Raw genomic sequence first — 27,554 nt, forward strand, 5'->3', positions numbered from 1 at the left:
GTTAATGGGTAGCTAGGTAGCATGCTAATATGCTAAAAGCCCGACCGTCTCGTGTCTTCAGTGCTTCCGGAGCCTGCGCATAACAATTGCGCAATGTCATGTAAACAAGAGACAAAGCGTAAAGATGAATAAAAGGGTGTTATTTCATGTGTTTTCAAATAATGGTTAAAAAAAACGTATACAGAAAGTCGTAAACAGGTATTAGTATTAAATGCGACATTGCAAAAATGTACTTTAATGCAAAAAAAGTTGAAAAATACAATGACCACAATTTTTTTTCATATTTCATTTATTTTGTAAAAAATATGGAATGCAATGGAAAAAATGTTGCTGTACCTACATTAGTGTTTCAGATTGTACCGAATGAACACAGGCAGGGTGCTACTGGCTGGACACACAAGGCTATTGCACACGAGACATGTCATCATCATCATCATACAACACAAAATCATATATAAACTGTACATACATACATACTTACATATTTAAAGACATAGTCGGACACAAAAACACCCCTCAGTCGGACAAACACAAGAGACGGTAAGCAAACATCACTGAAGCTGCCAAAGTGCTTTTCACCATTTCTACTTGGCTGTGTTAATTGTTTAACTGTAAAAAAAAAAAAAAAAAAAAAAGTACAGTACACACAGGAAGAACGGGGGTGTCATCCTGAACAACAGGAAGCGGACTATAGAAATAAAACAAGACTTCCTGCGGTAGAAGGAAGTCGTAGAGGATGGAGCTGACTTCCAAGGTGTGGGTGAAAAGGGTGGGAAGCCCCCACCCCCGGCCCCGGCCCGTTTGTCCCACTATGAAACCAGATCTCCCACGGTTTTATTGAAGGCTTTGGAAAGCCGCGTTGTGTTCAAATGAAACCAGGATGTTCGTCTTGTTCGCGGTGCTCGCTTTTTTTTTTTTCTTCACAGTGAGCTACCCTGTTCATCCCACTTTATGCTCCTCGGTGACCCCCCCAAAAAAAAAAACGATGATCAGTAATACTGTCGACCACGGGACGCATGCCCCGATACTTCTTCATCATCATCATAATCATGCATACATTCAGCCAAACGGCGCAAAAAGAAAGGTTGCTAACAACACTGTCAGGACAAATTATGAATCAAAATGGAGGAAATGTGCTTGTCCTTAAAGGAAAAGATGATGGAGGAAGGGTGAGTGACGGAAGCTGGAATACATCATACACGATTAGCTACAATTCATTACATGTAAGCAGATTATGTAAGTTTGTTGTGGTTATTCACATGGATGTTTACTGAAAGAAAGGTTAAATAGGGAATATATAGCCATGATTTCTTTGCCAATGTGCTGTGATTGATTGGACCTCCTCACAAATAATAACAAATAATATGACCATAGGTATGAATGTGAGTGTGAATGGTTGTTTGTCTATATGTGCCCTGTGATTGGCTGGCGAACAGTCCAGGGTGTACCCCGCCTCTCACAGCTGGGATAGGCTCCAGCACACCTGTGACCCTTGTGAAAATAAGCGGTAGAAAATGAATGAATAAATAAATGAATTGCTATTGTGAGGGAGGCTGATGTCATTGCAGCGCCCCAATGAATCCGTTGCATTAAGGGGAAAACTTTAAAATCATTTTAAAACTTGTATTGGTATACATTTGTATATTTATTCGGAACATGTTTTGAGTGTTAAGTCGCCGTGTGATGAATTTTGTGTTCTTTGTAAGATGACACTGTGAGTTTCAAGACAGTTACGTTGTTATACTGTTACAAGACGCCAAAGATAGAGCTACTGTTTCCTCACTGACTCACAAGCGTCATAGTATTAAACAATAGGTAGCGAGTAGTAACAATAATTTAGTCATAAATGAGCCACACCGCTGTATATGCCCTGTTATTGGCTGGCGACCAGTCCAGGGTGTACCCCGCCTCTCGCCAGAAGACAGCTGGGATAGGCTCCAGCACCCCCGCGACCCTTGTGAGGATAAGTGGTAGAAAATGAATGTATGAATGAAATCATTCCATTGGAGGACAAGCAGCATAGAAAATGTATGATAAATGCGCAATGCTACCTATATCTACCAGACGGAGGCTGATGTCATTGCAGCTCCCCAATGAATCCGTTGTATTAAGGGGAAAACCTTAAAATAATTTTAAAACTTGTATCGGTATACATTTGTACATTTATTCGGTACATGTTTTTGAGTGTTAAGTCGCTGTGTGACGAATTTTGTGTTTTTGTGGGTTCTGTGTAAAATGCACATTTAAATTTGACTGTTTCGGCTCTGATGTTGCAATTTTGTGGGCTGTCTGTATAAAAGGCTGTTTTTTAAAATGGCGAGATTTGCATTGATGTTTTTGGTTTCTATTGTGGGGGGCGGTCCTTGAAAATGACTCCATCTGAGTACCCATGAAATAGTTCACATTTCTGAAAGTAATGGTGAGGACGTTTGGGAAAAGTGGCGTCACACCCTAACATGATTTGTATGCATCACACGCAGGTGGTACAATCCTGCATGATGGGCGTGGTCTGGTGTTCGTGTTTGTGGGTGCAGTGCTCCTGAGAGCTGGAGCTCTTCAGCGGCACCAGGCATCGGTCGGTGGGGCGCCCGCTCTGCAGCACCCCCCAGCAGCAGAGCACGCGCAGGAACTCCTTTCTCATGTCCTTGCTCCGCAACGTGTAGATGATCGGGTTGAGTGCCGAGTTGAGCATGGCGAAGCCGAAAAATCTGTCCGCACTGGAGAGGATGGAGCAGAACTGTATCATGCAGGATGAGTCCAGGAGAAGGATGGTGAACGCAGGCAACCAGCATACGATGAAGACGCCCAGAACGATGGTGACCGTCTTCAAGAGCGCGTAAGCCGGGGAGTTGGTGGCCTCCTGGTGGCTGGAGCGTACGATCAAGTAGATCTTCACGTAGAGGATAACGATGGAGAGCAGGATGAGGCTGAAAACGGTCACCACGAAAACGATGTACTTTTTGGAGTACAACGGCAGAACGGCGGAACACTCGTGCAGGTTATCGATGCAGTTCCACCCGATGATGGGAAGCCCCCCCAGGAGGATGGACATCACCCAGCAGGCTCCGATGAGCAGGAACATGCGGCACGTTTTGGTGGAGCCGTACACTTTGACTTTTGTGATGGCGATGTAGCGCTCGATGGCGATGGCAAGCAAGCTGAAAACAGACGCCGCCAGGGCGATGAACGCCGTGCCCTCGCGGATGAACCACTGCACCGGCATCAGCGTAAACGTCTTCGGTCCCGAAAGAAAAATGTTAGCGATGTAAGCCGAACCGGCCAAAAGGTCGGAGAACGCCAAGTTGCCGATGAAGAAGAACATAGCGGAGTGGAACTTCTTGTTGCGCCAAACGGCGATAAGCACCAAGAGGTTCTCCAAGATGATGATGGTGCACAGGACCACGATGATGATACTGGGGTCGGTCAGGACCTTCTTATCCTTCTTATCCAGCTGCTCGATGGTCTTGTTCTTGGCCAACATGTAGTAGTAAGGGATCAGAGTCGGGTTGTAGTACTGCGAGTATTTGCTCATGGCGACGGGCTGGCAGAGCACGGCAGCTTCACGGTAAACACTCATTCACTCTGCGGGGTCGTGGTGAGCAGCGCACCCCCGGACCATAAACATGGCCTGTCCCACCGTCACGTGTCAGGAGGTCTTTGCGGGTCACCTGCACACAAAGGAGAAGACAACGCCACCTTTGAGTTATATCATCTGTGCGCTCGTATTAGCTTATGTTTATATGATTAATGTCACTTAACTCATGCTCATCTCACTAATAAATTGAAAAATAGAGTACACATGCAAGCTAACACTTCAGCTAACAACAACAACGTGCAAAATCTTTAGCTTGTGTTGTTTTAATGACCATCGTCAATTAGTTAATCAGTTAATCAGTAACATGCATTACCGCCCCCTGGAAGACAGTAGTGGAACAACATGAGTTTTTGCTGATGTAGCCAATTCATTTTGGTACAGATTCAGAAAAATATTGCCATGTGTTGTGACACCAATTTCCAACCCCCCCGAACATTGCCTAATGCGCCATGATTGATGTTTGTAAACAAACCCGTTGTTATATACGCCGGAGTATTAGGGTCACATGGGGAAAAACAATGTGGGAATTCGAGAATATAGCCGTACATTTTTGACAATAAAGTTGTAAATTTATGAGGAAAAAAAAAGTAATTTATGAGGAAAAAAAAGGCGTAAATTTACTATTTTTACTATAAATTTACGACCATTCTCGTAAAAAATAAAAACCTCTGCCAAAGGTCATAAAGTCGTAAATAAATTTTGCTGTCACAATACAAATAAAAGCTTGCCTGAAGCACGAAGACTTAGTTTGCATCATCAATTTGTAAGGCTAGGCTGCACGGTGGTCGAGTGGTTAGCACACAGGCCTCACAGCTAGGAGACCCGAGTTCAATTCCACCCTCGGCCATCTCTGTGTGGAGTTTGCACGTTCTCCCCGTGCATGCGTTTCCAAAAACATGCTAGGTTAATTAGCAACTCCAAATTGTTCATAGGTATGAATGTGAGTGTGAATGGTTGTTTGTCTATATGTGCCCTGTGATTGGCTGGCGACCAGTCCAGGGTGTACCCCGCCTCTCGCTTGAAGACAGCTGGGATAGGCTCCAGCAACCTTTGCGACGCTCGTGAGGATAAGTGATAGAAAATGAATGAATATCACTAATACGGGCTGCATGGCAGATGAGTGGTTAGCATGCAGGCCTCACAGCTAGGAAACCAGAGTTCAATTCCAATGGTTGTTTGTCTATATGTGACCTGTGATTGGCTGGCGACCAGTCCAGGGTGTACCCCGCCCTCTCGCCCGAAAACAGCTGGGATAGGCTCCAGCACCCCTGCGACCCCGGCTAAGTCGGTTACTATTACATTACACCGAGGTCAAGTGGGGCAGTGACCCACCAATTCAAGCAGATGGCTCTGTGATGACATAGAACGCATCTGGCAACCACTTGCTGATGTACATTACTGCCACCTACAGGACTTGAGTGTATTATTAACTAAATCTAAAAGTGTTTTTGCAGTCGCTGGATGTTTTTTTTTTTTTTTTTCAGCAGCACATTTGCCAAAGATGACTGGAGAAAGCAAAACCAGGTATCCAAACAACACCTGTTTTCCCCCTCAGTGGAAAATGTTACTTTGCCAAGCAAGATTATGAATTGCTACAAAACGTACAAGGAAAAAAATCTTTTTCTGCCCTTGAGGCATTGTAGCAAACAGCTTTGAAAGTCATTAACAGGATAAAGCATCGGCACACAGTGAGCACAGTGTGGGAATTTAGTGCCACTGCCCCCCCTCATCTTAACGCCTACACAACTTTCTGCAGATTTCTTTGCATTATAACCATGATCCAGTAACCTTAAATGACTTTGCATATTACTCTCTAAGACAGGGGTCTCAAACTCAATTTACTTGGGGGCCACTGGAGCTAGGGTCTGGGCGAGGCTGGGCCGCATCAAGTTTTCCAAAAAAAAATTTTTTTTATTTTTTAAAACAGAAAAATGAATAAACTTTGCTTTGGTTCCGATTTTCTACAATAAAAGCTCTGATAAAACATTCCACTGTTCTCAAATATCTTAATTTTTATTTTTCTACACAAAATAAGATGAAAAATAAATAAACAAATCAAGAATAAAGAAAATCAATCAATCAGTAATAAATATAATAATAATAAAATGGCAAATAATAAAAACTTAAGAAACCACATATAGTTGGTGGGTAGACAAATTATGTTTTTCAGATTAAAATTAAAGCATTATTAGAGCCCTGTAGACATGACAAAACACGACTATAGTCACATTTATACTCTTTTTATTTACAACATATTGCGCAACTGCAGGGTCTTGAGACACATGCTAACTCGCAAACTAAAGAGCTAGCGACCTAAACCTAAACCTAGGGAGGATAACTATTAACAGTTATTTAACCTTTAACATGAACATTAATCAAACGTAATCATTTTTTCTAGGTACATGATACCATACAGCATCCATATCAAACTTGCATGGGCCGCACTAACATTAAAGTTTCATATCAAGGCGGGGGGCCTCAAACTAGTGTCCTGTGGGCCACATTTGGCCCGCGGGCCGCATGTTTGAGACCCCTGCTCTAAGACATCCACAATAGCAGGATGCATTTTCAGGTAGAAATATGTAGCTTAGACTTCTCAGACAAAGTGAAAGAAAACATTCCATCAACGCCCGGCTTTCTGTCAACACAGCATTGTCTTGGCGAGTAAAACCATTCCAGTGCTGTCAGATATGCTTAAAAACGTCTGCATTGCTTACAGATCGAGTCAGCCTCCCTCCGGCTTGGAGAAGCGACAAGCACAATTATTATTATAAAAATAGGAGCGATAGGAGCTATAAATACTCAATAAAACATTCCAAAAGAGATACTCCCATTGAAAATGACATTTAAAAATACACACAGTAAATATATTTGACATGGGTCTGTTCCAAGACCCACAGAGAACTGTGAAAACAATATTGGACTTGTGTACTACAAGCCCTAAAAATGCCCTAAAAAATAGTCCCACACAATACTACGTTTTTTCCCAAAATGAATGAATTATTGCTGTTTCATGGTTGTTATTGCCATATAACATTCGATTACTATCATGTGATAGAATGAAAAAAATGCTCTCCTCCCATTCAGTGTGGAAGTGGTATCTATTTGGCTTCTTCGTCCTATCTTCTTGTGTCCCACTCTTTTAAAACCCTTTCTTAGGTTTTGAATGCAGTAAATAAACCGGAGGCTAACTATTGAGTTTGCTAGCTTGCTAATGCTCAAAGCCATGACCGTCTCTTGGGTCTCTGCTCTGATCTCGTAGACAGCGAGAGTTGAGGAATGTGGTGTAAACAAACAATAATAAAACCGTAAATGTGACTAAGGCCGCACAGTGGACGAGTGTTTAGCACACATGCCACACAACTAGGAGACCTGGGTTCAATCCTCCATAGTATGAATGTGAGTGTGAATTTGTTTGTCTATATGTGCCCTGTGATCATCTCAAGACAGCTGGGATAGGCTCCAGCATATCCAGGAGCCTCGTGAGGATAAGCGGTATAGAAAATGAATTAATAAATGTGACTATAGGGGTGTTATTTCATGCCTACAGGGCTCTAATAATAGTAAATATTGCATTTAGAAAGTCATATGTTATGAAAACGTTCCATTTGTTCATATTTAATCTTGCTTTGGTTTCCGCAGTCCGGTGAGAACATGCAAACTCCACACAGAGATGGCCGAGGGTGGAATTGAACGCGGGTCTCCTAGCTGTGAGGCCTGCGTGCTAACCACTCGTCCGGCATGCAGCCTGCTTAGACGAGTTTTCATTCATTCATCATTACCTATGGACAATTTGGAGTCGCCAATTAACCTAGCATGTTTCCTTTTATTTACAAATGTGGGTAATAAGAGTTTAAAAGTCAATATAGGGGTGTTATTTCATGTCTAGAGGGCTCTAATCATGCTTAAATATTCATTCATTTTCTACCACTTATCCTCACAAGGGTCGCAGGAGTTGCTGGAGCCTATCCCAGCTGTCTTCAGGCGAGAGGCGGGGTACACCCTGGACTGGTGGCCAGCCAATCACAGGGCACATATAGACAAACAACCATTCACACTCACATTCATACCTATGGACAATTTGGAGTCCAATTAACCTAGCATGTTTTTGGAATGTGGGAGGAAACCGGAGTACCCGAAGAAAACCCACGCATGCACGGGGAGAACATGCAAACTCCACACAGAGATGACCGAGGGTGGAATTGAACCTGGGTCTCCTTGCTGTGAGGTCTGCACACTAACAAGTGCAAGTGTGCGTAAAGTTCTGGCGTGAGACCATTCTATGTATGCACAAACACCTAAAAAAAACAATATTGTGCACACAAACAAGCGTACTGGAGTGAAATGCACGTGTGTAACCTTCAACCTCACAAGGTATCGGGTTTTACAGTCACGCATGTAAAAGGAGTTTACAAATATCCAGCCCCCCCCCCCGCTGTGGTTTTTAATGGCGTTTAAAAGAAGAAATCCGTGAACTCAGACCTCTCTCACAACAAAGGGAAGATCTAATTAGAAGAGGAGGATGCTGGCGGCCTTAAAGCCGTCATAAGTAACACAATCCATCTGCGGAGTGCATTTTATAGGGGATGCTTCTGCCTGGCTCCCTGCTGCTGCTCTCAAGCGTTATTGGTTCTACTCTTGCAGGAAAGACGGCAGCGGAGGCCAGCTAAAGCCACACAGAGAGCATGCATGTGGAACGGCATCTGGACACAATGGCAGGAATCTCGACATCCGTGGCCGTGCGTCTTCAGAAATATGTCGCCGTACACAAGCAACGCGTGCGCAGCTGCAATACGGCCCCCCGGCCAGGGCAATAACCCGTGCAGTGTTTCCTCAAGCAGGAACGAGGAGGAACAATAGACTCCTTCAGCGTGGTGGCCAGACTTCAACGCTTTCATAATGGAGCCCGCTCACTCGCAATGGTGTCTGATGCATCTGGAGCCCTTTAGCTCTGTGAATGCCAAGGCTTGAGAAGGAGCCGTGTGTCAGCTGCAGCGGAGGAATCACATTACGTCTCATTGTTGCAGCGTGGAATGGTTCGATTCACGGCGTGCGTCACTTTAAGGGCTATACAGGACATATTTGGAACTTAGCAGTGGTTTTTATATGTAAAAAAAAATAGCAACAGGCTGCATACCAGGACAAATATAGTGCTTTTTCTAGTGTTTATTTTGTGTGGCATCCCCTGGTTGTTCTCTAAATACTTTGGAATACATGCTAGCATACATTTAATACCCTTAAAGAAAAGAAATAAATGTTTTTGACATTATAAATACAGTTTTTAACATTATTAGAGCCCTCTGGATGTGAAATAACACCCCTATAGTCACCTCCACACTTGTATTCCCCAATATAATTAACATAATAAGAGTAAATTTAACACAAATAAGACTTGAATGCATTTTTTTGATGTTCTACTTCAATTTGTAAGTTTTATAATTCAGGTATTCATTTAAAAATGCTTTGGAATACATGCTAGCATAAATTTTAATACCCTCAAAGAGAGAAAAAATGTTTCTGACATTATAAATACAGTTTTTAACATTATTAGAGCCCTCTGGATGTGAAATAACACCCCTATAGTCACCTTCACACATGTATTCCCCAATATAGTGGACATAATAAGAGTTCTAAATGCTTTGGAATACATGCTAGCATACATTCAATACCCTTAAAGAAAAGGAAAAATGTTTCTGACATTATAAATATAGTTTTTAACATTATTAGAGCCCTCTGGATGTGAAATAACACCCCTATAGTCACCTTCACACTTGTATACCCCAATATAGTGGACATAATAAGTGTAAATTTAACACAAATAAGACTTTTAGTGAGTGAATAAGACATTTAGTGAGTTTTATAATTCATTTAGGCTAGCAAAAAAAAAAAAAAATAAATAAAATAAATAAAATAAATAAAATAAATAAAATAAATAAAATAAATAAAATAAATAAAATAAATAAAATAAATAAAATAAATAGTATGTGAGGAGCTGTCCATGTTTTTCGTTTCAACTTTTCACCCACATAGAAATTGAATATCCATCATAAAATTGGCCAATGACAAAATCTGCCAAATGGAAGCCACGCCCATTAAACGGTTTGAATGTAGGCTGGAAGAGCTAGCATTTTAAACGACTACATTGTAATTATTACATAACGACCAGTCCAGGGTGTACCCCGCCTCTTGCCCGAGGTCGGCTGGGATAGGCTCCAGCATACCCCTGTGATAGATGGATTATTACATAATGATAATATTACTACTCAGAATAACTCTGTGATGTGTTTAAAGACTATAGGACATTCACAAAGCAGGTACTGGAAAGATTTCGCTTAGCTTTGCCCTAAACGTGAATTCTGTATATGCCTCGCCGTCACTTTTCTGTCATTCCTGTGTCTTGTCTGAGCTCCAGCAGGTCAGCACATGACTTATCCGCCCCCCCCAGAATTGTGTTGTGGAGACAGCTTGCAGGTCCTCCTGTCACCAAGGAGTCCCTGGCGTCTGTCATTACGGGATTTCACTGCTCCCGAGTGTGTGAAACCTGATGTGCGGGTTCCTCCCTACATTGAGCCCCACCTCCACCTCCTTTACCCGTCGTGTGTCGCTCACAGAGATTGACTGACAGGGATGGTAGACTTCCTGCTATCTGACACATTGCCCTGTGTTTGACCCCCCCCACCCCCACCCAACCAACCACACTGACCTGACATACGTAACATCATAAATGACATAAATGATACGAATGTCGCATTTGTGTGGTTCGCAAAAACTACTATAAATATATTTATTTCCAAAAAAATAACCACTTGTTTTGTTTGTCTGTCATATATAATACATAAGTCATACATAGCTTTATGATTTTTGGAAAATTCATACTTTTCTTAAAAAAATTACATTGATTTTCCTCATAATATTATGAGTTTGTTGTGAAATCGCCACTTTTTTCCCCTCTTAAAATGTTGTTTATTTAGATTATTAAAATGTTTTTTTTCCCATTTTTTTAATTCCAACTTTCTTCTGGTAAATTTGGTTTATTTTTATTTATAATATTATATATATTATATATTACATATTTAAATATATTTAATATTTTTATTATTATTATTTATTTTTATTTTATTTTTCAGCAACCAAATTACTGCGTTGTCTGTTTCTCATGCTATTATGCCTCTAAAAATGTCTTTAATATTTCAACTTTACGCTACGAAAAATAAATACATTTTTCCTCATAATAATATGACATCTCATAATCTCATAAATTTAACATAAAATGTAATCATACATTTTTTAATCATAAAATTCAACTTTTATCTCTTAATATTTTAATATTCTCCTTTATTCTTTATTCTCTTCAGAACCATGACTTTATTTTCATAATATTTTGATTTGATTCTCATAACATTATAACCTTTTCCACAGTCTAATTTTCCAAAAATTGCATCTTCTTTTTTTCTTGAAAATTCCAACTTTGTGTGACTGAAATGACGGTATATTCTAACACTACTCTTGTAAAATTACAACTTTTGTCTGTTTCTCATGCTAAAAAATGTCTTTAATATTTCAACTTTACGCAACGAAATAGAAATAAATGTTTCCTCATAATATTATGACATTAATCTCATAAATTTATGGCTAACACAACTTTTACCTCTTAATATTTTTATATTCTCCTTCTTTATTCTCCTTTTTTGTTTTTATTTGAATTTTAACTTTTCTCTCATAAATTCTCTTTTCAGAACCATGACTTTATTTGCATAATAATTTGACTTGATTCTCATAATATTATAACCTTTTCCGCAGTCTAATTTTCCTAAAATTGCATCTTTTTTTGTGTTACTGAAATGAAATGAAAATATTATAACACTATTCTTGTAAAATTACTGTTGATTTTTCCTTTTTTTCCTAATATTTTTTTTGAGTATTTATATAAACATTACATTAAATGTGAATAAAATGAAAACATGAAATAAGGCCATCGGGTAAATTATCTGCCATGTTTCCTTTCCTTTTGACAAAGGTGTCAAACATGCGGCTTTCTAAGGTGAGAATGTGTGAACACAAGCATAGAAACACAAAAAAGCCAAACAACATAACATCCTGTCTGGATTTTTTTCTGGTGAAAAAGCGTGGAGGGGTGACAGACAGATAAAAACAAACAAAAGGCTTCCCCTGTCTTCACCTGGCATAACTTCCAATATCATATGCACTTTCACGCTTTACTTTTCAAACAATAAAACCACAGCTGCATCCAGTATATGATTGAGGCATTCAGGTCTGCACTGAAAGCTGATGCTTCCCTCCAAAAGCCGAACATGACACGCAATTCAACGACTCCATTGCAGGAACCGACAGCTGCACAAAAGCCGCTGATGCTTTTATTTTATTTTTCTTAAGCCGCCTCCCTCCCCCTTTAAAAAAAAAAAACACCTGATAAGCTCCAATTAGCGCCGCACCACCTGCTACCTGTCTGTGCTTAAAACCCCGCCTCCCAGCCTTGCACTCCTGTCTTTCTGCACGCACGAGACAGCTGTCTAACCTCTTTTTTTTTTTTTTTTTAGGAAGAAAACCTTGATTGCATTACTTTTCAGCTCTTCAGCAGCTACAGAGGCGTTTGTGGTTTGGAACATCCTGTAACAACACAAATGTTTCTACACTTGAACTGATGTTTGCTCAAGGCAGTCATCCTTGTGTGCTCCTTGTGTGCTCGATTCAAAACGAATAAAACAAATGGACTTTGACCTCACGTTCCTTGGTCTCATACAATGCAAAAGTGAAAAAAAAACATCCTTGATCACAGACATGATAACTTCTCCTAGCAACATAAGCCCGGCACCTGTATTATGACTAAATTATTATTACTACTGGCTACTTTGTTTAATACTATGCCGCTTGTGAATCAGTAAGGAAACAGTAGCTCTATCTTGGGCATAACAGTATAACTATGTAACTGTCTCGAAACTCACAGTGTCATCTTACAAAGAACACAAAATTCATCACACAACGACTTAACACTCAAAACATGTACCGAATAAATGTACAAATATATACTAATACACATGTAAAAATGATTTTGAAATTTTACCCTTAATGCAACAGATTCATTGGGGTGCTGCAATGACATCAGCCTCCCTCTGGTAGATATAGGTAGCATTGCGCCATCCATACATTTTCTATGCTGCTTGTCATTCATTCATTCATTTTCTACCGCTTTTTCCTCACAAGGGTCGCGGGGGGTGCTGGAGCCTATCCCAGCTGTCTTCGGGCGAGAGGCGGGGTACACCCTGGACTGGTCGCCAGCCAATCACAGGGCACATATAGACACATATAACAACCATTCACACTCACATTCATAGCGATGGACAATTTGGAGTCACCAATTAACCTAGCATGTTTTTGGAATGTGGGAGAAAACCGGAGTACCCGGAGAAAACCCACGCAAACTCCACACAGAGATGGCTGAGGGTGGAATTGAACTAGGGTTTCCTAGCTGTGAGGCCTGCGTGCTAACCACTCGTCCACCATGCAACCCTATCAGACGAAATGTGTCCAATTTTTTTTTTTTTTTTGAACTCGTATTGGTACATGTGTGTATGTTTGTGTGCCTTGAAAGATCAGTCAAAATTGTCCAAAATTGCTGGTACTGAACGATTGATTTTTGAATAATGTTTAATGTAATAATTAAGCAATGTGCATTTTATGGTGACTGGTTAACTTATTTTTACACTTAAACATTGCATTTACAGTTAATGAACGCAGTTTATTTCTATTTCAGTTATTCCTTATGGACATGGATGCTTTGAAATTGTCACTGCAGTTAGTGATTCTTTTCAACTTGTGCTTATTTTAACAATATGAACCGTGACACGCTTCCCTTATAAGCCTCATGCATGTTTCGATTCAACTATTGATTCCCTACAGTCAATAACCAGGGATAAAAAAACAAAACATGCACATGTCCATCACTGGAACCAGCACGAAGAGGACTTCCGTGACACGAACGACCCCCACGGAGCAGACAGCGGCATCACGCACGACGATGATGCTGATTTATTTAGTCTCCTGAATGAGGTCAAAATAACAACCTCGGTTGGGAGTGCACACGCTTATCTGCAACTCGTTATCTGTGTTACATGCTTGCCTGCACACAGGCTGCTGATAAACGAGCATTGCAGAAAGAGTGACCGCAAACTTCTGACGGGAAAACATTCATTAGGTACACCTGCGCAATGACATTCAAGATCAAGATTTTAATGATTTTCGGTATTAAAATGAACAATTCTGAATGATTTAGCCAACATAAGAAAGTAAATGGAAAAAAAAAATGGAAACTGTAGCTTTCGTTGACCAACACGGACATTTGTCAACATTTATATTGCACAACACAGCGGCAACAGAACCAATGTTGCAATAGCGGTAAGGAGCAAACTAATACCACTAATGCAGAGTAGATGCTAACCACTTATGATACTTCAAATGCAGATACTGCCGTTTGCCATCAAACCATACCCAACTCCAAATCAGGATATATCATTTTCACGATAGCGGTTAGCTAATTTTTACATTGATATGAGAGTTTAAGTGTTAACATGATAAAATGTTGGCATTATTACTGATTATTTCTATTTCCATTAGTTCTGATGGGGATTGAAATTAGAGCTGTCAACCGTTTAAATTTTTTTTGATCGTGATTAATCACATTTAAAAAAATCCAGTTAACTCTCAATTAATCACATTTAATCGCAGATATAAAGAAGTTTTTATCTGTAATAAGTATTGGAAATGTCTTTGTGGTAAACGATTCCATGTGCAACTACAACGATAATATTATTAATATTAATTTCAGAACCAGGGGCATTATTTAAAACAATACAGTCAGCAAACATATTTTTATATTACTATTTTTCTTATTATTAGCATATTGGCTCTTAAACCTGCCCACAAACGTATTTTTTTGTATTTGACTTATGCTAATTTGGTGACCAGTACTGTGTTGGATCTGAGAGGGTCCACCATCTCAAAATGTCAAATACCCAATCACCCCCAGATTTAGTAGCCGAGTGGTGTTAGTAGCCTCCATCAGTAAAGTTGGTATAAAGTTGGTATAAAGTATAAAATCGATCAGACGCCGATCTGGATTGGCCTATATCAGTGAAAAAGCAATATCGATGTGGCTGCAGCGGATGCGGCTGGAGGGACCCAACAGAGGAGGATAAACCTGCTTTTCATTCCGGTTTTTAGTTAATAATGTGAAAAGACTAGAAATACAAAACATGAGTTGTTCATTCATTTATTCATTCATTTTCTACCGCTTATCCTCACGAAGGTCACGGGGGTGCTGGAGCCCAGCGGTTGTCAGGCCCTGGACTGATCGCCAGCCAATCACAGGGCACATATAGACAAACAACCATTCACACTCACATTCATACCTATGGACAATTTGGAGTCGCCAATTAACCTAGCATGTTTTTGGAATGTGGGAGGAAACCGGAGAAAACTCATGCATGTATGAGGAGAACATGCAAACTCTACACAGAGATGGCCGAGGGTGGAATTGAACTCGGGTCTCCTAGGTGTGAGGCCTCCGTGCTAACCACTCGTTTGTCGTGCAGCCCACATTCTGTTTATGTTTGGGTAAAACAAGAAAATTGCCAAAATGTTCCAAATATAAACAAATTGGAAGAAGACCAGTATTGTTTTCCACCTGAGAGGGTCTACTGTATCACCGTGGGGGGGGGGATCCTTTATCTGCATCTGCAACAAACTAAGTGTGCTCATTTCCAAACAACCAATGAAGAACTCTCAAGCAGTACTTTCCACCGTCACCATCAACGTGAGAAACAAGGAAGCGCCCCATCTAGAAAGCAAAAGCGTGGGCCGAGGAGCACGTAGGAGTACGACGCGGTTGCCAGAATCTGGTTTTGAAACACACAACCGTCGTTTGGTCAGAGAAATGACAAACACGGCCTAGAAGGGGAAGTTTAAAACGAGGAAGGAGGAGAGGTGTGAGGCCGCAATGGCTCCGCTTCTAACATGGAGGGGGAACTCAGCTTTTGGACAGTAATAGATTAGAAAGGCATGTCAAGATAACTCGAGTTAAGACTAATGCTATGTGTGGTGCTTTGTTTGGATAGATTATTCTTTTGTAACACTTGGTTACTTTATGTTACCTGCTGACAGTAGGAGAAATGTGTTTACATAACCTTGGATGACTTTCTTTTTACACCGAAAGCAAAACGAATCGATACCAGACACTCTTTCTTTTCACATGACTGGATGGATTTGTTCTCTTCTACTCCTGAACTGTTGAACACAAAAAGGCTGCAAATTTCTTTGCAAAATGTGAATGATTGTTTGTCTATTGGCAGGCTGGGATAGGCTCCAGCATACCCGTGACCATAGTGATGGTAATGATTTGATGTTATAGAGAGTGGCTAGAGTACTAGAGAGTGGCCGACAGCAGCTCCTGTGGGAATGTTTACCGCATGTTTAATCTGCTTGTTAATAAAGCAATTGAAGTGCATCTTAAAATGGATTATTTACTACTATTATGTCTCCTATGGGGGCTGCACAGTGGATGAGTGGTTAGCGTGAAGGCCTCACAGCAAGGAGACCTGAGTTCAATTCCACCCTCGACCATCTCTGTGTTGAGTTTGCATGTTCTCCCCCTCATGCGTGGGTTTTCTCCGACTCCAAATTGTCCATAGGTATGAATGTGAGTGTGAATGGTTGTTTGTCTATATGTGCCCTGTGATTGGCTGGCCACCAGTCCAGGGTGTACCCTGCCTCTCGCCCGAAGACAGCTGGGATAGGCTCCAGCACCCCTGTGACAGAATAAGCGTCACAAAATAAATGAATAAATGTCTCCTATATTGGGTAATACAAACATAAAAGTGACTATAGGGGTGTTAGTTCATGTCAACAGGGCTCTAATGTTAAAAATGTATTTAGGTCTTAAATAGGTTTTCTATGCTCTAACTATGAAAATATAATAATTACTTTTTAATTAATTACTACTACTAATAATAATAATAATAGTAATATAATAATAATATATTACAAGAACCATAATTATTTATTATTATTACATAATAATAATATAATATAAAATTATAATAATCATAATATTATGAATAATAATGTAATATAACATTACAATAATTATTTATTATTATTACATAATAATAATAATATATAAAATTATAATAATTATAATATAATGAATAATAATAATATAATATTACAATAATTACTTATTATTATTATAATACAATAATAATAATATAAAATTCTAATAATTATAATTATTTATTTATTATTATATACCTATGGAATCCTACTTAACCGCAATTAACCGCAATAAATGAGGGACGACTGTACGTGTGTGTAGATATGTATGAGTATGAGTTGCATCAGTATTTTTGCATCATCCAGTCATTGGATGACAGGACAAAGCACAAACACTTCCTCTTTCACTGACAAATAAAACGTTTCCCTCTTGTTGTTTCTTTGTCTCCAACGCCAAAACCTGCCCTTCCATCTTTGTCCGTTAGCAAAAACACATGCTTCATTAAAGCGTCTGGATATTCGCGTTGGCGTGTGTGTGTGTAGAGAAGCGGGGGGGGGCATGGGTGTCCTCGATTCATCGAGGGGGTCATTTAATTAGGGATTACCCTTTTCGCTTGTCAAAAAGTGTGACAGTTTGGGCACAGTCTCAACTGAGGGGTGCGTCATGTCAACATGCTTCAGTCAGTGCAGCGAGGAAGGTGGACTTCCCGTCCTGACGTAGTGGTCCTCCCCTGCTCAGGAAGTTTATCATTCTTTATTTATGGCAGATGTTCTTGCTCTGGGGTGGGGCTCTGGAGACAAAGAACCGCATAAACAAGGGCATCATAGAGCCTCAGGAGCCACATGACCGGACCAGACACCACCCTCCCCTTCACCCCCTCCACACTTACAGTCTGGGGGAGGGTTGGCTGGGTTCAGGGTTATCCAAGGGAGCAGTTACTGTCATAGCTTCACTTTTTACTCTTTACATCCTCACAAATGAGTAACGATGCCTGGTAAAAAAACAAATACACAACGTCAATACATGCTAAGCTATCCGAACATCTTGGTTATAAGTATCTCATAATCGAATACAGTAATCCCTCATTTATCAACCCTGATAAGTGAGTTCCCGCTGTTTATAAATGGAATATTGTCATAGTTTTTCATAGAGCATAGCAAACATGTGTCCTTCTTAATGTAGGGGGGGTTCAAAGTTGAGTTTTAGCTTGGCGTGAGTATCTTAGTGACCTTTTTACTATAGGTTTTAACATGATAAGAGAACTCTCAACATGAACTAACACCCCTATAGTCACATTTACACTCATATTACCCAATATATTGGACATAATATGAATAAATAAGCTATTATAAGCTATTAGCCACAACAGTAGAACGTGTTTTATTAGAGATATTAGTGACCTTCTTAATATAGGTTTTAACATTATTAGAGCCCTCTCAACATTAACTAACACCTCTATAGTCACCTTTACGCTCGTATTACCCAATATAGTAGACATAATATGAGTAAATAAGCCACTTGAAACATAAATAAGACTCATACTTATGTATTACTTTAAATGTGTTCCCTATGTCGGGGGGGTCCAGAGTTGAGTTTTAGCTTGGCGTGGGTAACGGCCGCAACAGTAGCCCGTGTTTTATTTGAGATCTTAGTGACCTTCTTAATATAGGTTTTAACATTGTTAGAGCCCTCTCAACATGAACTAACACCCCTATAGTCACCTTTACACTCGTATTACCCAATAGACACAATAGAAATAACATGAGTAAATAAGCCGTTTTATTCGGGATTATTGATAAACCTGCAATAAAAAGCTATCGTTCCGACAAACAAATCTGGTGCTTGTGTGTCTCACCGAACATTACAGTAACATTACTGACACCTACTGACCAAAGTAGAATACTATATATAATTCACAGCGTCTTTGAATGTATCTTCTGAATGCATTATATTTGTATTTTATTTCATGTAATGTATTTTATGCTTCAAAATGCTTAATTTAGGCAAAAAGAAGCACAATTTATTAATTAATACAGTATTGAAAAAGCAAAGTCGTAAAATTCGAACCACATATGGGCGAGGGATGGTTGTATTTGTGTTTTAAACAAATTTTAAAAGCCCCCGGCCCACAGTGTTGGCACCCTTGCTTTGAATTATGAATTTTTCAAATCATAAAAATCCCATGCTAATAATAGTCCATGCTACTTTTTTGTGGCCTCTATATACCCAAAAAACTCATAAAAATACTAAAAACCTGGTTAGGGTTATTAGTATTAGTATTATTATTATGGAGAAATTCATAAAAACTAGCCAGCCAGACAGGGAGGAAATTGATATGAATGTGGTTTCGCTACATTGTGCTAAACGTTTACATTAAAAATGTCTCCAATTTGTGTCATTTTTAGCCACAGGAAGCATGCATGCTGAGTGTGAGGCAATAAGGAAGTGGGGTCAGGTCTAGCTGCCCTGCAGAAACCACAAAAAGATTCAGGTTTCAATGGCCGCCTTCCTTGTTCTTACCCTCACAATGAATGAAGCTCAAGCTAATGAATGCCTTTGAACCTTCTTTTTTAGGACCCTATTGTCCCCCCCTCCTCCAGCTCCTCACCTTGCACCCGTTCCACTATAGAAGCCAGACCTTGAACTCCACCCCTTCTCATGTTCGCTTGTCGTGAGAGGGCACGGAGGAGTATCTGCGACCTTCACGCTTATTCCGACCGTGATAAAATCCAATGATGCGGGGGAGGGAGACGTGTTGACAACATCACGTAATGGAACACGATACCATCGAGCCAGGCTGACACACAGGGGCAGTCCTGGTTGTCGCTGCCTAGCACCCACTGATAAGATGCTGCACTGATGGAGGAACATCCATCCATCCATCAAGTACAAGTACATCCATCGAGTACAAAAGCTCCAGACTCTCCAAGCAAACACAATTCCATTAAACAGGGAATACTGTTATGACGCAGGAGGGAGGAAAACAGGGAGTGAACATTACAGGCGTCCAAAGTTGAAACAAAGTCTTGGATATCGCTCATGATGTCAACTCTTTCTCACGGAGAGTTATTCATCATCGGTGTATGAGTGCATGGAGAGATTTCATGACCAAAAAATTAATCATCCATTATCCTGCCAAAGGACATTTGGAGCTTTAAAAACATTATATGGCTTTGATACAGTTCCATATTACACTATTTTTCACTAATTTTAAATAAGTGTTCCCCAATATTGGATTGTAAATGTGCTAGCCTATACTGCAAGGAAGACTCTCCCAAAAAATGGGAACCTATAAGAGCTCCAAAAGAAAAAGTCCAGGGGCTGCACGGTGAGGGGGTGGTTAGCGTGCGAGCCTCACAGCTAGAAGACCCGAGTTCAATCCCACCCTCTTTGTGTGGAATTTGCATGCCCGAAGAAAGCTACGATAGGCTCCATCACCCCCGCAACAGAATAAGTGTCAGAAAATGAATGAATAAATGTCTGCTATATTGGTTAATACAAACATAAAAGTGACTATAGGGGTGTTAGTTCTTGTCTGCAGGGCTCTAATGTTGAAACACTTATTTAGGTCTTAAATAGGTTTTCCACAATAATATAATATAATATTAATATTAATATTAATTATATAATATTAATATTAATATTAATTAATTAATATTAATATAACCCCCAAGCAGTAGAAAATGAATGAATATAATAATAATAATAACAATAATAATAATAATATTAATAATAATATAACCCCCGCGACCCTCGTGAGGACAAGCAGTAGAAAATGAATGAATAATATAATAATAATAATAATAATATAACCTACTATGACTTTTCTACTGACAAGCAGTAGAAAATAAATGAATGAATAATATAATATAATAGTATTATAATATAATAATAATAATAATAATAACAATAATGGTAATAATAATAACAATATTATTAATAATAATAATAATATAACCTACTATGACTACTATGACTTTTCTACTGACAAGTAGTAGAAAATAAATGAATGAATAATATAATAATAACAATAACAATAACAGTAACAGTAACAGTAACAACAATAATAATAATAATAATAATAATAATAATAATAATAATAATAATAATAATAATAATAATAATAATAATAATAATAATAATAATAATAATAATAATAATAATAATAATAATAATAATAATATAACCCCCGCGACCCTCGTGAGGATAAGTAGTAGAATCTCTTTCTCAAATCCTGTCCCGTCCATATATTTTCCAGGGAACAGATGACTCCACTTTGACCTGGATAAGGCCTCTCTCTAAAGCTGTTGCTGTCACATTAAAATCAACATCCACAAACTATCAGCGTGTTCCAATAGGCCGGTCTGGCCTCCATCACGACCCCGGCTTGTGTTTAGCTGAGGTTAAATCCCTCATGTTTAAAACCTTAATAGCCATTCCTAAACAAAAGAGCCTATAGTCACTAAATAAAAGGGGGGGGGGGGGCATTGTAATATGCGCACATACTATCTCCTTAAAGCTCCAACTGGCTGCACAATTCAAAACTCAAGTAAAAGATGGTCACCCTGTTGAGTTCTACAGCTGCACAAACAAAGCTGATTGGATAACAAAAAAGGCTCCCAAGTGGGAGGAAAAGCAAAGAGGACAAAGAAGAGGAGGTCCTCATGTATACCTGCTCTCGTACTCCTCCATCACGTGCAAACCCGGGAACTTCAGAAGTCAGGAAAACCATGACATGACCGCACTGATTAAGTCATCTCCCCCATCCACTTCATAAATCGCTCACTGCAACCTCAAAGTGAAGGCCTGCAAAGCCATGTCAGTCCCAGTCCAAAAACCGCAGCAGTAACCTAAACCTGACATTTATAATGCTGCCGTCTATGAGCGGCATCGTACTTAAGTCGAAAAATTGAGCAAACGCCGTCCAATTCTCGGTCAAAGTTGACGACTGAAGTGTTGCCAGCTGTCAATCATATCAAGAAGGTGGGTTGTTTTTGGACTAGAACAACAGCATCTTGGAGGATGACCGTTTTAGTCCGATTGACTGCCATTGGAACTACGTAGTATTTGTAATATGACAGATACTGCTTTTTCCTAAGAATACCTGATAAATCTTAGCCACTACCTTCAAAATACAGTACAGGGAAAACCAGTATTAATTATGATTACCTCTCATTTATGAATAAATATGCATACAGTCGTCCCTCACCATATCATGGTTTGAATTTCACGGCTTCACTCTATCATGGTCTTTCAAAAATATATTCATAAATCATGCATCATTTTTTTAAAATTATATCATATTTTTTACCTAAATTGAGCATTTTTAAAAACTGGTGCCAGACTTGCACAATAATAACAACATAACAATCATGATCATTATCAATTCATTCATTCATTTTCTACCGCTTATCCTCACGAGGGTCGTGGGGGTGCTGGAGCCTATCCCAGCTGTCTTCAGGCGAGAGGGCGGGGTACCCACCCTGGACTGGTCTCCAGCCAGCCAATCACAGGGCACATATAGACAAACAACCATTCACACTCACATTCATACCTATGGACAATTTGGAGTCGCTAATTAACCTAGCATGTTTTTGGAATGTGGGAGGAAACCGGAGTACCCGGAGAAAACCCACGCATGCACGGGGAGAACATGCAAACTCCACACAGAGATGATCGAGGGTGGGATTGGACTCGGGTCTCCTAGCTGTGAGGCCTTCGTGCTAACCACTTGTCCACCGTGCAGCCATTATTGGAGACATAATAGTAGTAAATAATCCATCTTAAACGATGCACTTCAATCGTTTTATTAACAAGCAGATTAAACATGCGGTAAACATTCCCACAGGAGCTGCTGTCGGCCACTCTCTAGTACACTGCTAACCTGCTGCTAGCACTGCCACGCAGCCCTCATGATCATTATAATATATAACAACAACATGGGCATGTACACACAAGCTTAATTTATATCTTAAATGACTTTTTTTGCTCTAATTATATCCTTTAGTTGTGTGTAAAGGTGACTATAGGGGTGCTATTTCATGTATAGAGATCTCTAATAATTGTCATGGACATTGTGGCTTTGCTCTAACTACAAAGATATTGCATTTATAAGTAAGGACTCATACTTTGTGGAAATTCACTTATCACAGTCGAGATGGATTACAATGGATTATGTAATTTGTTCTTACGGTAATATACGTATGTATCTTCCACCGCTACATTGAAATATACAAAGAAATATACACACACATATATATATATATATGTTACAGTTTTATTTGACTTTCATAAGAAGAAAAATATGCCTTGCGATAACTTCTGTTCTATAAATACAGCATAACTAACTAGCTTGACTTAACTTGAGATGTGGCCAATTAGAATTCAGAAGAAAGTCATCGTGGGGAAAAGGCGTGGTAACAACAATCAAGGAAAAGGAGAATCATTCGCTATTCTTGAATATCGTCAAAGAAAAATATGAAATCTGCTCACGTATGGAGACAGCGGTAACGTCATATGACAGGAGAACAGCCAAACAAAATGTTGGTTTTCCCCGTCTACACACAAACGCTGACAACACAGTTTTGGAAAGCCTTCACACTGTTTTTTTTTCGGAGTGGATGAAAGGCCTGAAAAAGTTTTTTTTTTTTTTTTTTAAATACACTCCTGCGGGGGGCGGGGCATAAAATGGCAGACCCAGCGTCTTTCAGGGGTTGCGTTTTGGAATGAAATGTGACGGGAGCCGGCGTCAGGATATATATTCTGGCATGCCGCTACAAGAGTCGGTGCCTGGTCACGGTGTGTTGAAGTTTGTGATGGAGGAGGGACGATGTGTGGGGGGTGGCGGTATGGGGGGGGGGGGGGGGGGGGGGGTCTTATAGTTTGTGCAAGTCTCTCAAGTGGAAAAGGAATGTAACAGGAGACTTTTAAGCTAATGGATTTTTCATTGATGAAGACACCTTCCAGAGGAGCTGTTTAGATGATGGCGGGAAGGAGGAGTTCGGAGGTGGGGGGTTGGGGGGGGGGGGGGGGGGGATCTGTCTACATGTACCTATAAAAAACAAAAAAAGAACCCATGTTTATTTCTCCCATGGGCGACACTCCCTGCTCTTGGCTGTGAATCAGAAAGCAACATGCTGCTGGCGGTGTGTTGTGACTTGTGCGAACAGAAGTCGTTTTTTTTTTTTTTTTTTTAAACTTTTCTCCGACTGCCCCACCCAAAGTTTTCAGGCTGAGGGGGCAAACCGACCAAAAATGTCAAAACACATATGATAGACTGCAGAACACTACCATAAAAAAACAGCTGTAGTATCTCTAGTCATCTTCATGTCACTCTTCTTCTATTCCGTATTGAGTAGTGGTTTCCCTTAACCAGGTGGGGGCCTCTGATCTGACACTGCAGTTGTTAACCCCCCCAATCCAGCGGAATAAAGAGGTGTACGTCTCCAACAAAAGAGTCATCATCCTCCTAAAGGAAAAAAGCCGTCTCACTGCATCCGTCCTGTTAACGGACCGCTCCCAAGCCTTGACTGAAACCTGAGTGTCCTACAAGGCGGGGGTTGTGATCGACACCACCCACCCGCTCCCCATCCACGCCTTCGAACCCCCCCTCAGTAACCAGCAGGGAAAAAGAAAGTCCCTCGCAAATCTAGTTCCCACTGTTCAATTGTCATTGACTTATCCACACTTAAACATGTGATGGATAGATCCATGTGATGCTAATCCCGCATCTCAGGTCTGATTACCAGGAATTGTACCTTATAATGGTTTGTCAACAGGATAGTTAATTCAAAATGACTGCTTCGGTACTCTTGAGGGACCACCTAGACCTTTTTGTCCAGGGAACAGGTACAAAACGTCCAACAACTACCCCTGTTGGGTACTTTGGAGTAAATAATATATATTTTATAATTTAATATTTATTATAAATGCATTAATATTATTTATTATATTATTTATTATTATTATAAATTTAATAATTATTATAAATAATAATATTTAAGGATATTTAAGTTTAAAGGAACAACAGCTTATATTTACCAACAACCATGTACATGCATCTTTAAGGGTGCAATGGCTTCCCACTTTGAGAGACTATGAATGTTCTATCCGGGCAAACGGTGGATGAGTGGTTAGGATGTAGGCCACACAGTCAGGTGATCGGGAAAACCTGGGTTTGAATCTCCACATTGGGCATCTCTGTTTTTCCAATTGGTGATTCTAGAGCGTGAGTGGTCGTTTGTTTATGTTTTCCCTGTGATTGGATGGCAACCAGGCTGCACGGTGATTTAGTGGTTAGCGCACAGGCCTCAAAGCTAGGAGACCCCAGTTCAATTCCACCCTCGGCCATCTCTGTGTGGAGTTTGCATGTTCTCCTCGTGCATCCGTGGGTTTTCTCCGGGTACTCCGGTTTCCTCCCACATTCTAAAAACATGCTAGGTTAATTAGCGACTCCAAATTGTCCATAGGTATGAATGTGAGTGTGAATGGTTGTTTGTCTATATGTGCCCTGTGATTGGCTGGCTGGCGACCAGTCCAGGGTTTACCCGGCCTCTTGCCCCGAAGACAGCTGGGATAGGCTCCAGCACCCCAGCGACCCTCGTGTGGATAAGTGGTAGAAAATGAATGAATATTTAAGCATTATTAGAGCCCTCTAGACATGAAATAACACCCCTATATTTACTTTTAAACTCTTATTATCCAAATTTGTAAATAAAAGGAAATAAAACCTTTTAGGAGCTGCGTGATGTGTGAGTGGTTAGCACACAGGCTTCACAAATAGGAGACCCGAGTTCAATTCCACCCTCGGCCATCTCTGTGTGGAGTTTGCATGTTCTCCCCGTGCATGCATGGGTTTTCTTCGGGTACTCGGTTTCCTCAAACATTCCAAAAACATGCTAGGTTAATTGGCGACTCAAAGTTGTCCATAGGTATGAATGTGAGTGTGAATGGTTGTTTGTCTATATGTGCCCTGTGATTGGCTGGCCACCAGTCCAGGGTTTACCCCGCCTCTCGCCCGAAGTCAGCTGGGATAGGCTCCAGCATGAGGATAAGCGGTAGAAAATGAATGAATGAATGAATGAACTAAAAACCTGAATGAAAAGCAGGTTTATCCACCTCTTTTGGGTCCCTCCAGCCGCATCCGCTGCTTTCTGAACGGCAGTCCAACAACTACATAGTCTCACAAGGTACCATAAAAAGATGATATATTTAAAATATATTTAATAGTTTGTCTCTTTAAGATGTTCCCTTTGTCTTTTAAAACCAGGGAACAAAGCTGTGACATGTTCACCTCGGACAAGTTAATCCAGAGTCCACTTCCAAGATCTTTAGAGTGTAGGTTCTAACCTATTTCTGTCCGATAAGACGCAGAGAAGATGACAAAGAAGAAGTATGTGAAAAAAAAGCCAAAACACACTCTGGCCAGGAAGCCAAGTGTTTGTTCTGGTTCAACGAACCATGCAATCACCAAAATGCAGCGACGGACGACCGACCGACCGACCGGTTTGAGCGTCGACTGCCGGGGTCTCTTCCCATCACGCTGGGATTTCACAAGATCCAAAAGAACCTAAAACAAACTGAGTAACTCTGGCGTGAAAAAGCGCCATCAATGAACCTGCTGACAGAGCTCTCCACGCTTGATAAGACGCCGACAAGCACGTTTCCACCTCGACACCTGTCCAGTGATTTTATCACCAGTGTGTTGTCTTACTGGAGACGCCTGAATGCGTTCATGAGAATTCAGAGTTGGATAATAAAGTTGCCACATTTTGCTTTTGCTTCCTCTTTTTTTTTTTTTTTACTCGCCTGAGCAGCCAACAAGACCAACCACAGTAGAGTACATGATGGATTGAGGCTTTTATCTCGGCAATAAACATGACTTCCTCCATCTTATCCCGCAGTGATTTGGTGACACCTTCACTGCTACAGTAAATGTAGTTTTTTAAGAAATTACTTCTTTTTGTGTGAATTTCTACCACAGGATTGTGTTGAGACTGTCATTGTTCAAACTCCGGAGGACATCTTTGACCTAAGAGACTTAGCCAATACATAGTTGGGTTGGGGGGGGGGGGGGGGTAGTGATGGTGATAATGGAGGCTTTTGTCTTATTAATACATCCTTACAATACAATGCCTTCTTTAGAGTGACGGATGAACAAGCCCCAACAACATCTGAGGGGGTCATAGCGGAGGGGGGTGGGTGGGTAGTGGTGGGGGGCACAGCAGGCTGCACAACGGCTTAAATAAGGACCCCCCCCTCAGCTTTCTCACCCACCACCATGCACAAGACAGCATATGATGCATGATAGCCACTAATGTTTAACGTCAACGTGTTAGCCATTAAAAACACACTAAGTTGCAAAGTTACTATAATATGCTTAATATATTAAGTCAACTTTTACTTTATCTTTATTAAAACATATGCAAAACTTTATAAAACTTACCCCATGAGAGAGAAAAGATCACTTTAGTGCTCACATGTGCTCGCCAGCTTGCAGCCAACCTCCAACAACAACAACAAAAAAAAAACAAAAATGGTCCAAATCTTATCTTTCCTGCAACGATCCAGTAGTTGACAATCAGAACATTTTAGGTGGAGGACCAGACGGCGTGTCTTGTCTGGTCCTTGCTGGTAGACGATCCATAGCGGTAAGACCAGAACCGTAAAGCCGGATAAAAAGTTGTCTGCACTCCGGCAAAAGTCAGTGACAAAGAAGCGCGGTGGAGGTCAAAAAAGCGTCCCGCAGTGGTCTCACTTTCTCGGATCCGGCAGCACGTCTACTCGCCCTGCTGCTGCTTCTGACTGACTGACTGATACACAGACACACAACATACACACACGCGCTCCTGAGACAGGGAAGCGCGCATGACGTCATCGTCGCGCACGCGCACG

At 40.4% G+C, this 27,554-nt stretch overlaps 1 protein-coding gene across 2 annotated transcripts; it reads right to left on the bottom strand.

The window, feature by feature from the left end:
* Nucleotides 1-27,463, bottom strand: s1pr2 (sphingosine-1-phosphate receptor 2). 2 transcript variants are annotated; one of them, XM_058049433.1, is made up of 3 exons: nucleotides 27,106-27,463; nucleotides 17,551-17,652; nucleotides 1-3,668 (listed from the first exon to the last, which is right to left on the bottom strand). In XM_058049433.1, the coding sequence occupies exon 3, from the start codon at nucleotides 3,575-3,577 to the stop codon at nucleotides 2,471-2,473; it is 1,107 nt and encodes a 368-aa protein (XP_057905416.1). In that variant the 5' UTR covers nucleotides 3,578-3,668; nucleotides 17,551-17,652; nucleotides 27,106-27,463; the 3' UTR covers nucleotides 1-2,470. The 2 variants fall into 2 exon arrangements, with proteins under 2 accessions (XP_057905416.1, XP_057905415.1); XM_058049432.1 differs by lacking the exon at nucleotides 17,551-17,652 and having other exon boundaries at nucleotides 2-3,668.
* Between the last annotated feature and the right edge of the window lie 91 nt (nucleotides 27,464-27,554).

This window comes from Doryrhamphus excisus, chromosome 15 (genome assembly GCF_030265055.1).
Source record: "Doryrhamphus excisus isolate RoL2022-K1 chromosome 15, RoL_Dexc_1.0, whole genome shotgun sequence".
Lineage (NCBI taxonomy): Eukaryota > Metazoa > Chordata > Actinopteri > Syngnathiformes > Syngnathidae > Doryrhamphus > Doryrhamphus excisus.